Genomic DNA, 16653 nt, shown 5'->3' with positions numbered 1-16653 from the left:
CATGAAGGTCCCAAAAATTATGTACATCAAAATAGAACTTCCCTATCCCCTCGTGATTGAAGGGATTCTAAGAAATTTACAAAAATATCTTGTAGCTTCATATTACACCAGGTATTATATGTGAAAACTAGACCTAACTTCAAAGCATCTCTTGCTTCTTTCTCCCCAAATTATCCAAAAAATGCAAATGGGAATCGTGTTCCAGATCTGCCGGAGGTGCTTCCTGACATTCTATCCTTCCATGCCAACAGAGCTTCTTTAATAAATTGAGGCATCACTCATTGAATCCCAAAATACTAATAGATTAAGGCACCATACCTACAACGTGTATGTACAACGAAGGAGAATATGATTAGTAGATTCAATCTCATTGTGCACATGTAGCACCTAGTACAGATAATGCACCCTTTTCTTGTAGGTCTTGAGTTAAACATGCTTCTGACATTGCTAACCAGCCAAAACAGGCTGCTATTAGGGAGGCTTTCATCTTCCAAATCAACCTCCACGGCCATTTGTAATCCTGCTGGTTTGCATAAAATTTTAGCAAGACTTCACGGTAAACTTTCCTTTGCTATCAGCTTTCCAAAATAATATGTCCTGCTCTTTTGCTAATAAATGGAAGCTGTCAAGTTGCAAAAAAGATTGAACCAACCTTTCTATTTTCCAGTCGAAACAATTTCTTCTGAGCACTAAATTCCATCCACCTCCAAGTCTATCTGCCACTATGGCTTGTTGTTTCGGAACTAAGCTGTACAAATCTGGGAAGGAAATCATTATGGGGATTCCTCTAGCCAAGGATCCTCCCACATTTATTTCTTCCTCCCATCACCAGCTGATATCACTGTCAATAATTTAAATTCTCCCCATAAGTTTCTTATTTGTTTCCGTAGTGCAAACCCAGAGGAACATATCACTTGTTTGGTACACCAACAGTTTACCGTTCGATATTGAGTAGCGAAAACTTTTTTCATAAAACATCTTGATCACTGCTAAACCTCCACAACCATTTAAACGCTTTGTGATTTAGTTTCAAATCCCTTGCCCTATTTCACCACACTGTTTAGGAGTGGTGACTCTGGACCACTTCACTAGATCAAATTTATGGCTCTCTAGATTCCCTGACCATAGGAAATCCCTCCTTAGCTTGTCAAGCCGATTTACAATTTTTTAGGGCAATACATGTAGAGACAAGTACTATGTCCGTATCCCCTACAACAACAACAACAACGACCAAGTAAAATCCCACAAGTGGGGTCTGGGGAGGGAAGTGTGTACGCAGATCTTACCTCTACCCCGAGGGGGTAGAGAGGCTTTTTCCGATAGACCCTCGGCTCAAGAAGACGAAAAGAGACAATATATCAGTACCATCAATAAAATCATAGCAATAATAATAACATCACAAGAACCAGTAAACAGATAGAAAGCAAAAATAATAACTAGTAAATAAGTCCCGACACTATGAAAACAAAAGAGTAGTGTGAACACAACATTGGCCACTAGCAGTCTAAGACAAAATCCTATCAGACTAGCCTCACACTGGTACGAGTTAGAAATATGCTCAACTACCTCCTAACCTACAATCTTAATGCTCGACCTCCACAGCTTCCTATCGAGGGCCATGTCCTTGGAGATCTGAAGCCTCGTCATACCCCGCCTAATCACCTCTCCCCAATACTTCTTAGGCCGCCCTCTACCTCTCCTCGTACCCACCAACGCCAATCACTCGCACCTCCTTACCGGGGTATCTGGGCTTCTCCTATGTACGTGCCCAAACCATCTGAGCCTCGCTTCCCGCATCTTGTCATCCATGGGAGCCACGCCCACCTTCTCCCGAATATCTTCACTCTTAATCTTATCCATCCTAGTGTGCCCGTGCATCCACCTCAACATCCTCATTTCTATTACTTTCATCTTCTGGATATGTGAGTTCTTAACTGGCCAACACTCATCCTCATACAACACGGTCGGTCTAACCACCGCTCTATAAAACTTACCTTTGAGTAGCGGTGGCATTTTCTTGTCACACAGAATTCCAGATGCTAACCTCCATTTCATCCACCCCACCCCTATACGATGTGTGACATCCTCGTCGATCTCCCCATCCCCCTGGATAACCGACCCAAGCTACTTGAAACTGCCTCTCTTGGGAATCACATGCGATCCAAGCCTCACGTCCATGCCCGCTTCCCTCGGCTCGGCACTGAACTTGCACTCGGTATCCCGTCTAAGACATTATTTATTAGTGTAAGTCTTACCCAACACACCTTTCAAGATTACTCCTTGTCTATGTTGAGCACCCAGTGGTAAACAAAGGTAAGTAGCATGAAAATGTTACATTTACATACTAGTATTGCAGCCAGGGATTGAATGTTGTTCACTATGTTCACTGGAAACAGGCAGCTCTTGGACAGATTTACGGGAAGTACTGATAGTATCAAGGTATCATTTGCGTACAGCAAATGTGAAAGATCCAGCTGATTATTACCCCCATTTCCCACTCTAAACTCTTTGATCCAGCCTTTTCTGCCTGTGATTTTTAACATCTTGCTCAAAGCTCCCAATACTTACCGTAACGAGAGATGAGATCCCCTTGCCTTATGCCTCTTTTTGATGGGAAGTAGCCCACTGGTCTGCCATTAATGAGGATAGAGAACATCACAGAGGTAATGCAATCTTTCATCCAATTTACCCATTTGTCACAAAATCCCATGTGTACCAACAATTTCAACAGAAAAGACCTGTTTAGGTGGTCTTTGGCCTTTTCCAAGTCTAATTTACAAACTATTCCAGCTTCTCCTTACCTCATTCTTGAGTCTAACACTCATTGGAAACTAAAATTGCATCCGTAGTTTTTCTCCCATGGATAAATGCATCTATGTGCCTGAGATCAATCTGCCCATTACACTTTTTAGCCTCTCAATGAGGACTTTAGCTATGATCTTTTTAGACACTGCCTAAAAGGCATATTGTCTAAAATCCCAATGCTATGTAGCCTCTTTCTTTTTTGGAGATAATGCAATGAAGGTCGCATTTAGACTACAACAACAACAAACCCAGTATAGTCCCACAATTGGCAGAAGGTTGCATTTAGACTCTTTTCAAAATTCTCTTCCAAGTGTAAATATTCAATTTTTTCCATCAGATTTCAGGAGCTTTATCTCCTGCCCTCTTTCTTAATGTCATGAGAACTTCTTCCTCTGGAAAGGATTTCTGCAGCCATTCCCTGTCTGGCTCTGAAATTTTTTTCAAATCTTGGTCCATCCAATCTGGGCTCCAACTTTCTGCTTCATGGAACATATTTTTGTAATAACTCAAGATTTCCCCTTTTATTGCATCTGGATCCTCAGTTTCTGTTCCATCAACCAGCAGTTTATCAATGTTGTTATACCTTCTGTGTGTTTGCCATCATCTCAAAAAATGTTCTTGTCCCATTCCCTTAACCATAAATATCTGGATTTTTCCCTCCAAGGTGTCTCTTCAACTTTACCAGTCACTTCCAATTCTTTTTCCAGTGTGTTCCTTGGAGCTATTTCCTCCCTTTTCAGATTTCTCTCTTCTGTAACTCTGTCAAACAAATAATAACTACGCCTCAGGTCCTCAATCTCAAACAAGCTTGAGGTCGGTTATATGAACCCTCATTGACCATGTTTCTACTGTAACTCTGTCCAGTTGATGTATTTTTTACAGAATAGTAGCTGTTTCTTGACTTCAAACACCTCAGAGTTCCATTTTTTCATATCATTCTTTAATATTCTCAGTTTACTGGCTAATACCTGGGTTCTAGAGATCCCTGCACCTTATAGTAGTTCCACCAATTTTCAACCAGATCCACAAAACCTTCACAACTTCTAGATAATAGCAAAAACAATGTTGACAGTATCCCCAATAATCTACTCAAAGATTGATTCTCAAACAGCCTATTCCTTATAAAATACAACTGAAGAACATATCAGGATAGACAGTGTCAACTAGATAAAGGAGCATTAACTTCACTTGGGACCATACTGATTCTTCTACTTTATATCTCAATTGAATTCATTAATGCAAGCGCCTCTCTTGGTGAAAGAAGCCAGCAATAGGGGAAGTATAAAGAAAGCTTCAGATTTACAGTCAACTATGCTTACGATGGATTTAATCAATGATGATAGAACCAGGATTTTATGCTTTCATACTTTGAACCTATGTAAATGAGTTGCTTGCAACACATAAAGCAAATATAAGAAATGGCATCTGACCTCAAGAGTGCATCAGTCAGTACAAATGCTTCAGGACTTGCTTCAGCAATCAAAGAAGGAGCCTATTATAAAGGGAAAAAATAGCTAATTAGTTTCGCAGATCCTTGATGCTAAGTTTTTGAAGCATAGGTAGGACTCATTTAGTCTATTTGACTGCAAGAATCAATAGAGTAGAAGACCCTTTTCCAGCTCGGAAGTTTGAAAATACTTACAGCATGACCAATTTCTGACAAAAAACAAGCAAGACCACTTATCACAGTCTCGTCTCCACTGTTAAGAGCTGGGAGAAGAAGTATATCTCTAAGAAATCCAACTTTGCATAACAAAACTTGTGGTATACACTGCAAACGCAAAAGTACAATAGGTTCGTTTAAAATCCAAAGAAGAGAACTAACTTGGACCAATTTTGTTTGGCGTAAATCTTCCAGATGGATCCCATATTAGTTACTTTTTGATGAAATAAGTAATTTTATTGTTTGAAAGGGAGAATCCCCCATACAATATGCACAACAAAAGTAGAAAATATTAACAAGTATGATTCGCTACTAATAGCACTCAATCATGCACATATATTTTCAATTCTTCAAATGCGCTTCTCTTTCCTTCCATATAGTTCACATGATTTCCAACAGAGCTATCTCCCACGCTCTTCCAATTATTTCTTTCTTCAGGACTTACACCCTGCAAACATATATCTAATACTTTTTGGTATTATTTGTTCCACCCCAAATATGTTTCATATGGTACACCACAACTAGTACGCTATCAGGCAATGGAGCAGCAAATGATTCACATCTTCCCTGCATCCTTACACATAAGAGTACCAATCAGGGGCGGTCTACATAGAGAGGAAGGGTGCATCGCCACCCACAATCCTCGGTCTGGACAGTGTATGTGTATGTAGACACATAGAAGAAATAGTATAATTATATTAAAGAGGCACCCACATTTCGAATTGCTCAGGGTGCCGCCAGTCGCAAAGGGCCTAATATTTAAACTAAGCTGCTGGAATTCGACTCCAGCTAGCTACTAGCAACTGTAATCTTTTTGTTTGCTGCAACAATTAGTTATAGAGACATCCGAGTTCACCTATTCTATTGTCCTCTTATATTCTTTCTTTTTCTTTAGTTCCTGGTAACTTGTTTTTATATTTTAATTCTTGTTGATTTTTCTCATCTTCTTTTAATGAAAGATCAACGCCAATTTCAAATACTTTTTCTTTTTCAAATTTCAACCAAATTATGTCTAAACAGCTCCCAAAAGTTTCTTTTTTCCCACAAAACCTTCTATCTCGCGTCAAAAATAAAACCCTCTTCTTTTTGCCCCAATTCCTCTGCCAGCACCACTTCATCTTCATTGTCCGACACTCACCTTCCCATTGCCTTGCCGCCGCTGCTACACCACAGACTGTCAGTCCACAGCCCCCAGCCACTGTAAGCCTCTATCCTGTTTACTTTTTGACACCCGGAAAATCCTGGCCACCTCTGGTACCAATGGTGTAACTTGGCCACGGTCAAAGTTTTAAAGCCCCTCATCTTGATAGATTTTCTAAGCTCTTTACACTCCATGTAATGTTTGATTCTCTTTGGATGTAACTACTTCAACTTCTGTTGTTATACATCAATACAGTCTCTACAATTACTTATCAAAAAAAGCCCTTACACAATCCACATGAGACGACTATATAAGTTAACACATTCCAAATGTCCAACCCTAGAAGGTGGGTGTTAGAATGTCAATTAAGTTAACTTTTGGAGTTAAGTTAGGCGTAAGGTCCATTTTCTTAACGGCATATCAGGCCAACTTTTGGCTACCCAATTCTCAAAATAGTAAACTTACGACTAAATTTGTGTGTGAACCTCGAAATTGAATCACAATGTGAGGGTGTTAGCTTAAATACGTCTGAGATGAGTTATAAGGGCTTATAAAGATCTTGGTCACTTTACATATAGTTTTAAGGTTTTGGGTTGGATATTTTTTTTTAAAATGGTCAGAGCCGGACTCATCTTCGTAATTGGTCTATCCAATGTTGGACCACCCATGATATATTACTTCACGCTCCAAATGTCCAATTCATGGGGAGAGTATATGTATTTTCCCATCCCTTTTCTCTGTTTTTCTTAAAATAAATAAAGAAACCAGTGGAGAATCTCACATAATTTACTATAGAAGAAAATGAATCTTTTACCTCATGTCGACTCACTAGTTCAGTCAGAACTTCAATGGCTAGATCAAATGAAGACGAAACCTGTTAGCCATTTAAGTAGGTAAATGGGCATTAATAACTTCTGAACCTGAAGCAACTTGAAGAAACCATTAGACCATTACCAATGCATGTTAGGTTTAGCAATACATATTACCTGTAAAGAGTTGAAAACGAAACTCAGAAGTGGATGTCCAGCCAAAGAGCTAGGGGGAATCTCCGAGAAACAACCAGCTCGAACCTATTAAACAGAGGTAGGCATAAAAGACATATAAGAGAATACAAGAAATACTTTTGTACCTAATTCTGGTACCACTCCCACTCAATGACAAAATGTTGTTAGATAGTTTATGTATATATTAGTATGCTTAGTCCCACATTGGAATAGGAGTAGTATGTAATTTTAGAACATAGATATAAATAGGCTCCTTGTATTATAGTAAAATAAACATGTGTTAGCGGAAACGTAAAAGAAAGAACACAAGATTTAACGTGGTTCGGATCAAAATAATCCTACGTCTATCAGAGAACAGTTGTCTTTTTATTATTAACAAAGGAAGGGGAGAGTTCCCAATTACACTTAAGAGAATTTCTCTCTTAACTCTCTACTCACTACAATGTATTGTATTATTTTTGGGATGGTTTCTACAAATGAAGGAGTGCATCTATTTATAGAGGTAAAGACCTCCTCTTGATGTCATTGGTGACATCAAACTACCTCCTCTTGATGTCATGGGTGACATCAAAGGAGGAAGCTTCCTCCTAGCATCCACACCAACTCTTTCCACCAACTCTTCCAATTGGCATGCCATTGTTGACTAAACATAAACCAACATTTTCAATCTCCACCTTGGTTTGCGTTTCGAGCGTGTGAACAACTCTGGCCAAAACTTCTAAGCTTACTGGGCAACCCCGTTGTAAGAAACAAGAAGAATCAAACCATTGTTGAACATACCACCTCCACCTAGCAACTGTTCTCTTCGGAGTTGCATCAGTTGATGCACACCCCCGCCAAGTCCTTGCAGTGTGCAAACTTAGCGAGCGGGACTATCTTGGTCAACATGTCTGCAGCATTATCGTCTGTGATAACCTTCACGACCTTGATAGTTCCCTCATCAATAACATCTCGAATAAAATGAAATCTGACATCAATGTGTTTAGTGCGCTCATGAAATCTCTGATTTTTCATTAGATGAATAGCACTCTGACTATCACATCTAAGAGTTGATTCCAGCTGAACCAAACTCAATTCCGCTACTAAACCTTTCAACCAGATAGCTTCCTTCACCGCCTCCGCTGCTGCCATGTATTCTGCTTCTGTCGTAGACAAAGCGGCAATCGACTGCAGAGTCGACTTCCAACTAACGGCACTGCCAACGAGGGTAAAGATGTATCCAGTTGTGGACCTTCTTCTGTCAAGATCTCCTGCATAGTCAGAATCTACATAACCGAGAATTGAAATACCTCCACCACTTTTTCGAAAGGTCAGACCAACACCAGAAGCTCCTTTGAGATATCTCAATATCCACTTGACAGCTTCCCAATGCCTCTTTCCTGGGCTGGACATGTATCTACTTACCACACTTACAGATTGAGCAATATCTGGACGTGTGCATACTATAGCATACATAATGCTACCAACTGCACTGGCATAAGGAATCTTTGACATATGCTCCACCTCATTCTCGGACCGAGGCATTTGTAACTCTAAAAGTTTAAAATGAGGAGCTAATGGTGTACTTACAGGCTTGCACGTATGCATATTGAATCTCTTGAGAACCCTTTCAATATACCTCTTCTGAGAAAGATGTACAACACCGTCTTCTCTTGAAATCTCCATACCAAGGATTTTCTTTGCAGCTCCTAAATCCTTCATGTCAAATTCCTTACTCAACAGTTTCTTCAAAGCATTTATCTCTGTAATGTTGTTAGCAGCAATAAGCATATCATCAACATACAACAGTAAATAAATCATTGAGTTACCAGACATCTTCTTGTGATACACACAGCTATCAAATGCACTCCTTGAGAATTCATGTGTAGTCATGAATGCATCAAACCTCTTGTACCACTGTCTAGGGGATTGCTTCAAACCATACAAAGACTTCTTTAGTTGGCATACGTGATCTTCTTTTCCCTCAGCTAGGAAACCTTCAGGTTGATCCATATAGATTGTCTCTTCTAGATCACCGTGTAAGAAAGCAGTTTTGACATCAAGCTGTTGAAGCTCCAAGTCAAATTGTGCAACCAATGCTAGTAGCACGCGAATTGAGCTATGCTTCACGACCGGAGAGAAAATCTCATTGTAGTCAATTCCCTCCTTTTGGCTGAAACCTTTTGCAACCAATCTCGCCTTGAACCTAGCATCTTCCACTTCAGGAATTCCCTCTTTCTTTCGGTAGACCCACTTGCATCCAACTGTCCTCTTCCCCTTTTGTCTTTTCACTAAGACCCATGTCTGATTCTTGTGAAGAGACTCCATCTCTTCAGTCATGGCTAACCGCCATTGTGCGGCATCCTTGCAAGAAGTTGCTTCAATATACGAGGAGGGCTCCAGATCTTTAATCTCTTCTTGTGCAGCTACGAACGCATATGCAATCAAGTTTGCTTGATTTATAAGGCGTTCCGGTTCTCGTGTCTGCCTCTTCTCCCTCCCCTTCGCAATTGTGTATGGTTCATTGACAGCAAGTTCTTCAACGCCTACATCTTCTGACTCATCTTTAACCTGAGTCTCTTGATCCTTTTCCTTGGCAAGCTCCACCGGAAGCTCCACCTGCTCGTTGTTCTTGTTTCCTGAAAACTCCACGGAAACTTTACGGGGATCAAGTATAGAGGATTCATCGAAGGTGACATCTCTACTAACTATAAATTTGAGTAAAGACAAACACCAAAGTTTGTACCCTTTTACTCCATCCACATACCCTACGAATATGGCCTTCTTAGCCCTTGGTTCAAGCTTTCCTTCATTAACGTGATAATAAGCTGGACACCCAAATACTCGTAAGTATGAATAGTTAGAGGGTTCACCTGACCATACCTCATTCGGAGTCTTAAAGTCAATTGCCGATGCTGGAGATCGATTGACAATATGAGCAGCAGTGTGAACTGCTTCAGCCCAAAATACTTTGGACATTTTGGCTTGTAGGAGCATACAACGAGCCTTTTCAAGAAGAGTTCTGTTCATTCTCTCGGCAACTCCATTCTGCTGTGGGGTATGCCTGACAGTCCTATGTCTTGAGATCCCATGAACCTTGCAGAATTCATTAAACTCTTCATTGCAAAACTCCAAGCCATTGTCTGTGCGAAGATACTTGATTTTCCACTCCATTTGATTTTCAACCAAAATCTTCCACTTTTTAAATGCTTCAAAAGCATCACTTTTTGCCTTCAAAAAATGCACCCAAACCTTTCGTGAGAAATCATCAATAAAAGTGAGAAGATACCTCTTACTGCCCTTCGATGGAAGTTTAGAGGGACCCCATAATCTGAATGGATGTAGTCTATCACTCCTCTTGTCTTGTGTTTGCTAGTGCTGAAGCTGACCTTCTTCTGCTTCCCTAGAACGCAGTGCTCACAGAAGTCAAGTGTGCTGATCTTCTCACCTTCCAAAAGGTTACGATTGCTCAACATCTCCAGTCCACGTGCGCTCATATGACCCAGTCTCATGTGCCATAGTCTTGCCTTGTCATCATTAGATAACTGCACTGTAGATGCATTTGCAGAGCCAACAATGGTGCTTCCGGCCAATGTGTAAAGGCCATTCTCCAGCTTGCCTTTCAGCATGACTAAAGAACCTTTAGTCACCTTCATAGTTCCTGCTTCGCTCATGTACCTGTAGCCTTGTTCATCCAGAGTACCCAAGGAGATCAAATTCTTCTTCAGATCAGGAACATGACGGACTTGTGTAATAGTCCTCACGATTCCATCATGGCAGCGAACCCGAACTGAGCCAATGCCAACTATTGCACAAGTTGCATTATTGCCCATTACTACGGTTCCTCCACTTTTCTCGTAGCTGCTAAACCAGTCTTTTCGGAACGTCATATGCAGAGTACAAGCAGAGTCTAACACCCATTTGTTTTCATAACTACTATTATTATTACACGATGTTGTTAGTACATAATCATTATCAAAATTATGTACCTGTTCAACTGTAGATGCACTCGCCTTTTCCTTGGACTTTGACATTGGGCAATCTCGTTCAAAGTGCCCCTTCTTGCCACAACCCCAACACTCTGTATTCTTCTTGTTCACACGAGACTTTGATCTGTGCTTTGATTTGGTCTTTCCCTGTTGGCTAGTCCGGCCTCTTACAAAGAGGCCACTTGCCTGGTCATCTCTATCTCCTTCAATGTGCCTCCGCACATCACTAGAGTTAAGTGCCTGCCGCACTTGCTCAAGCTTGATAGGCTCCTTGCTATACATCATTGAATTCTCAATATCACGATATCCTGAAGTCAATGAAAATAGCAAAGCACATGCAAGCGTCTCCTCCTCCCTTTTAATTCCTGCAATCTGTAAGTCCATGACAAGTTTATTAAACGCATCTAAATGATCTTGTAACGAAGTACCTGACCCCATCTTAAATGTGTGAAGACGCCGTTGTAACAACATCCTTGTTGTCACTGATCGGTCTTGGTATAGCCCTTCTAGCTTTTCCCATAACTGTTTGGCCGTCTCTTCGGTACCCGTACTCACTTCACAAAGCACGTTAGGTGCAAGGGATAGTTGGATTGCACTCAATGCATCCCCTTCAATCTTCTCCTTGTCGGGAGCTGATATATCCTTAGGATACTTTCCGTCAATAGCATGGATTGAACCTTCCCTCCGCAGTAACGCCATCATCTGGATCTTCCAGATATTGAAGTTGTTGCGTCCACTGAATCTATCAATTTCAAACTTCATGGAACTCATCTTTGCTTGTTCTTCCTCCTTGGATCGTTAAAGAATCCTGTCGCTCTGATACCAATTGTTAGCGGAAACGTAAAAGAAAGAACACAAGATTTAACGTGGTTCGGATCAAAATAATCCTACGTCCACCAGAGAACAATTGCCTTTTTATTATTAACAAAGGAAGGGGAGAGTTCCCAATTACACTTAAGAGAATTTCTCTCTTAACTCTCTACTCACTACAATGTATTGTATTATTTTTGGGATGGTTTCTACAAATGAAGGAGTGCATCTATTTATAGAGGTAAAGACCTCCTCTTGATGTCATTGGTGACATCAAACTACCTCCTCTTGATGTCATGGGTGACATCAAAGGAGGAAGCTTCCTCCTAGCATCCACACCAACTCTTTCCACCAACTCTTCCAATTGGCATGTCATTGTTGACTAAACATAAACCAACACTTTCAACATGAATAATATATATTTTCCATGCTATTTCTCACATGCTATCAAAGCAGCCAAAGATTCATCATTGTGCAAAAATACCAGCAATTCTGGGAAGAAGGAATCAGTTAACCGGAAAATTTTCCGGTGACCGTAGGTCTATTCGCGTGAAAGTTCATTTCCGTCAGACTAGTGCAAAAACCAACACTACCACGAGGTAGATCGGCTTCCGGCGACTAAACGGTAAAAATATATCCAGCAGAACCCCTCTCATGCGTCCCCACGGGGTAGAATATTTTCCGGCGAGATTTCAACTCACGCGCCAGCACGTGAAGCTTTTTCCGGCCACTCTTTGGCAAAACTTCATTAGGACAACTTATTCAGGAGGTGATTTCGAGCCTACCCTCACCGAGTCTACCCTTCCAGATTACACAAAATTTCAACCTCTTTTTTATTTTCCAGCGGAGATTTCCAGATTCCAGCGACTTTCTTTTTCATATTCCGGCGACTGGTCCTATTTTTTCTTCACTGTCCGAGCCTACTCACTCGATAACAGTGAACAACGTTTTCTGGTGAGTAGTGCTTTTTTATTTTTCCCAAAATTCAATAGTGTTTGTTGCTTGAACAGTGTTTTCTGGTGTGAACAGTAGCTTCTCATATTCTTTGGGAGCTAGGACTCACAACTTAGATCTGAGAATTTCCGTAAAATCAGAATTTTCCACCAACATATTCCAGCAAGTTCAGTCATATTCCAGTTTTTTGCAAGTGCTTCTGGCCACATTCTCTCTGGACATCGTTACTTGTCTATACTCGGAAGTAATTTGAATTTAATCGTAACAAAATGGGAACTAATACTTTGAATAGTTGAATGGTTTCTTTACCAGATTAAATTGAGTTCCTTCATTACAAAGCACGTAAGCAGACATCTTCTGAGATAGCTTCTGTTGTACAAACAGGTAATAGCGTAACTTGTGTCTCTCAATTTTCTTCATCCGACTCTTGGTTCATTGATTCAGGTGCATCTGATCACACTTCTAGTAACAAGTCTTTTTTCACTAATATTTCGTATTCTCAATCTTTCCAACCGTCACAATGGCCAAAGGGTCTCAAACCATGGCAACTGGAATAGGTCAAGCAAGTCCACTTCCTTACTTACCTTTGGATTCAGTTCTTTTTGTTCTCGGTAGTCCTTTAGTCGTTAGTCGCTTAGCCAAATCACTTAAATGCTCAGTTTTATTTCTTGATAACCTTGTTTTTATACAGGAACGCATGACGAAGCAGATTATTAGTACCGAGCATAAATCAAATGGACTTTATTACCTTATCCTTGCTAAATCATATGGACTCACGTCTTGTCTTTCTTCAACAGTTTCCCTAGAGTATTTGTCTTCCCTATTTCAGCGGTTTATGAACTCTCATGGGATCATTTATCAAATATTTTGTCCATACATATCTCAACAAAATGGGGTAGCTGAAAGAAAGAATAGGCATCTCATTGAAACTGCTCGTACCCTACTCATACAATCTGTTACACAACGCATTCTTGAGATTTCTTGTAAAGGCGATGTAAGGCTAAGCAACCGATGTCCGTGTGGTTACTTTCCACCAACCTGGGGGCCCCCGTAAGCTAGACGAGACTGTCAGTGCCATACGGGAAAACCGATGTCAAAAACAATTGAGAGAACAAAAAAAGAATGAGAATGAAATAAAGCTCGATTGCATTAATGAAAGCTATTACAGAAAGGCAACACGGTGTTGAGGGGGAGAAGCACCAATATAGAGAATTATTTGCTTGCTTGAAAGTTTGACTACTTGATCCCTTTAATAATGCTTAAAAAAATTAACCAAAGTTACAAAACTAGACATAAACAAGCTAAGAGAATCATAATGAAAATACAGGAAGTAAAACTACTCAATATTTACAACAAAAGGGACCTAGATTCCTGTAAGGTAAAAGCAAGTCCACTGGCGTAACTTGGAGGGGTTGCAACCTTATCTTTAGCATTACGATCTGCGCTCGAGGGTTTGGATGCAGGGCATGGGTTGATTGCGCCGACAACGGGCGCGCGCTGGGGCGCAACTTGCTGAGCGGCGTTGTTGGCATCTGCATGCGACTGGGCGCTGGCGAGACCTATTGATGGGGCAACAGACACAGGCGCACTTGTCACTTAGCGCGGCCAAAACCACGAGGTCGTCCATGGCGCTAGGCGTTGGGAGGCTTGCTAAGACGCCATGGGTGCGTCCAAGGGGTCATGGGGCATGGTTGGAAAGCTTGTCTTCCTTCAACAACTTGTCCTATTACTGATTCACCAGATTTATTACATAAACAGTTGGAACATCCAATTTATCAAAACTTCAAAAAATGGTACCTGGTTTGTCTCACTTGTTCACTCTAGAAAGTGAGTCAAGTCAGTTCGGTAAACATACTCGCTCCCATTTCCTTAAAGTATTTGTCATCCCTATTTCAGCGGTTTATGAACTCTCATCGGATCATTTATCAAACATCCTGTCCATATACATCTCAACAAAATGGGATAGCTGAAAGAAAGAATAGTCATCTCATTGAAACTGCTCGTACCCTACTCATATAATGTCATGTTCCTTTGCGTTTTTTTTTTTGTCGGGGGAGGGGTTTGTAATTCTCACATCTTATTATCTTATTAATCATATGTCATCCCCAGTGATCCAGAATCAAGTTCCATTCTTTGTCTTGTTTCCCCACTCACCTTTATTCTCTTTTCCACCCTTTGTTTTCAGGAGCAGTGTGTTGTTCATAACCTTACTCCAGGAAAAGATAAGTTAGCTCCTCGTGCTCTTAAGTGCATATTTCTGGGTTACTTGAGAACGCAAAAGGTATATCGATGCTATTCACCTAACCTCCAACGGTGTCTTATGTTTGCTAATGTTACCTTCTTTGAAGCCAGCCATACTTCACATGTCCAGCCGTCCAGGTAATCACTTAGATATTTTTGAGGTGTTACTAGTTCCATCTTTTGGAGATTCAATCACTATCTCCCATTCATCTTCCTCCACAACTCCAGCTCCAACACCTACAGCTTCAATTCCATCAATTACCGCTCTAATTCCAGCTCCACCACCTATAGCTCCAGTTCTATCACCTATAGCTCCAGTTCCATCACCTAGTCCAGTTCAACCTTTTACAGCTCCACCACTCCTGACTTATCATCGCCGTCTAGCATCAAGTCCAGTGTATCGGATCCTTCACCTACTGTGGACTTGTCTCCTTCTAGTCTACCGATCACACTTCGAAAGGTATTAGATCCATTCTTAATCTCAATCCCCATTATATTGGTTTGAGTTATTATCATTTATCGTCACCCCATTATGCCTTTGTGTATCTTTGTCCTCTATTTCTATCCCTAAGTCCACAAGTGAAGCGTTATCTCATCCTGGATGGCGACAAAATACGATCAAAGAGATGACATCTTTACATGCTAATAGTAAATGGGAGCTTGATTCTCTACCTTTAAGGACTTCCTAAACGAAGACACCAGGTCACTGAAACGAACACAAGGCTTTAGCAAGCCACCCAATGTAGGATGAATTACCTCTCATCCGTTCTAGCTACTCCACACTGGCCTTAAAAGCACCTACTTTTCTTTCTTTTTTGAGTGGGAGCGAGATACCCTCGAGCGTTGTATGGGTTGTGATATTTGTGGTAGCGGGGGTAGAACTCGAAAGGCTGGCCAAGGTTGTGTCCTTCCGAGCGGACGAGGTCGGCTCAGTGACCGAGGGCTTGCGTGGAGGCGGCATGCTAGTGGGTGTATGCAGTCAAAGTTGGTCCAGATGGTCAAATTGATCACCTTAAAGCCCGCCTCATTGCCAAAGGTTATACTCAAATAGTTAGGCTTGATTACAATGATATTTTATCTCCCGTGGCTAAAGTAATATTTGTCCATTTTTTCTATCCATGGTTCTTGTTCGCCATTGGCCTCTCTATCAATTGGACATTAAGAATGTTTTTCTCCACAATGACCTTCAAAATGAAGTTTACATGGAACAACCACCTAGTTTGTTGATCAGGGAAGTCTAGTGGCCTTGTATGTCGGTTGTGATGGTCACTCTATGGTTTGAAATAGTCTGCTCGAGCATGGTTTGGTAAGTTTAGCACAATTGTTCAGGAGTTTGGCATGACCCGTAGTGAAGCTAATCATTCTGAGTTTTATCGGCATTCTTCTCAAAATCTGTGTATTTATTTGGTCGTTTATGTTGACGATATAGTTATTACAGGGAATAATCACGATAGTATCACTAGTTTGAAGCAACATCTCTTTCAGCACTTCCAGAATAAGGATCTAGGCACATTGAAGTATTTTCTAAGTATTGAGGTCACTCAACCAACTTAGGTATTGTTATTTTACAGCAGAAGTATGCATTAGACATTCTTGAGGAGACAAGAATGACAGGTTGTAGACACATTGACACTTCTATGGATCCGAATGTTAAACTTCTACCAAGACAAGGGGAGACTCTTAGTGATCCTGCAAGATATAGGCGGTTCATTGGTAAGTTGAATACCTCACAGTAACTGGACCTGATATCTCCTTTCAAGTGAGTGTTGTAAGTCAGTTTATGGATTCTCCCAGTAATAGTTGGTGGAATAGAGTTATAAAATCAGCCCCAAGCAAAAGAGTATTGTTCGAGAATCGAAGATCGAGGTCATGAGCAGATCGTGGGCTACACAGATGCTGATTGGGCAGGATCACCTTTTCGTAGACGTTCTACGTCTGGATATTGTGTTTTAGTATGAGATAATTTGGTGTCTTGGAAAAGCAAGAAACATAATGTGGTTGCTCGATCTAGTGCAGAAGCAAAATATCGAGCAATGGCTATAGCAACATATGAGCTAGTTTGGATCA

At 40.8% G+C, this 16653-nt stretch overlaps 1 protein-coding gene across 4 annotated transcripts in view; it reads right to left on the bottom strand.

The window, feature by feature from the left end:
- LOC104230262 (transportin MOS14) overlaps positions 1-16653 on the bottom strand; it is a 67370-nt gene that overhangs the window by 42631 nt on the left and 8086 nt on the right. For 3 of the 4 annotated variants that reach the window (XM_070167587.1, XM_070167588.1, XM_070167589.1), the window contains exons 5-8: positions 6596-6679; positions 6424-6483; positions 4448-4576; positions 4236-4297 (exon numbers count right to left, since the gene is read on the bottom strand). In XM_070167587.1, coding sequence (XP_070023688.1) covers positions 4236-4297; positions 4448-4576; positions 6424-6483; positions 6596-6679 — 335 coding nt within the window. The remainder of the gene's footprint in view (positions 1-4235; positions 4298-4447; positions 4577-6423; positions 6484-6595; positions 6680-16653) is intronic. The other variant, XM_070167590.1, reaches the window with a different exon arrangement.

This window comes from Nicotiana sylvestris, chromosome 2 (genome assembly GCF_000393655.2).
Source record: "Nicotiana sylvestris chromosome 2, ASM39365v2, whole genome shotgun sequence".
Classification (NCBI taxonomy): Eukaryota; Viridiplantae; Streptophyta; class Magnoliopsida; order Solanales; family Solanaceae; genus Nicotiana; species Nicotiana sylvestris.
Note: the sequence above shows the minus strand (reverse complement) of the source record. Positions and strands in the feature narration are given on the sequence as shown.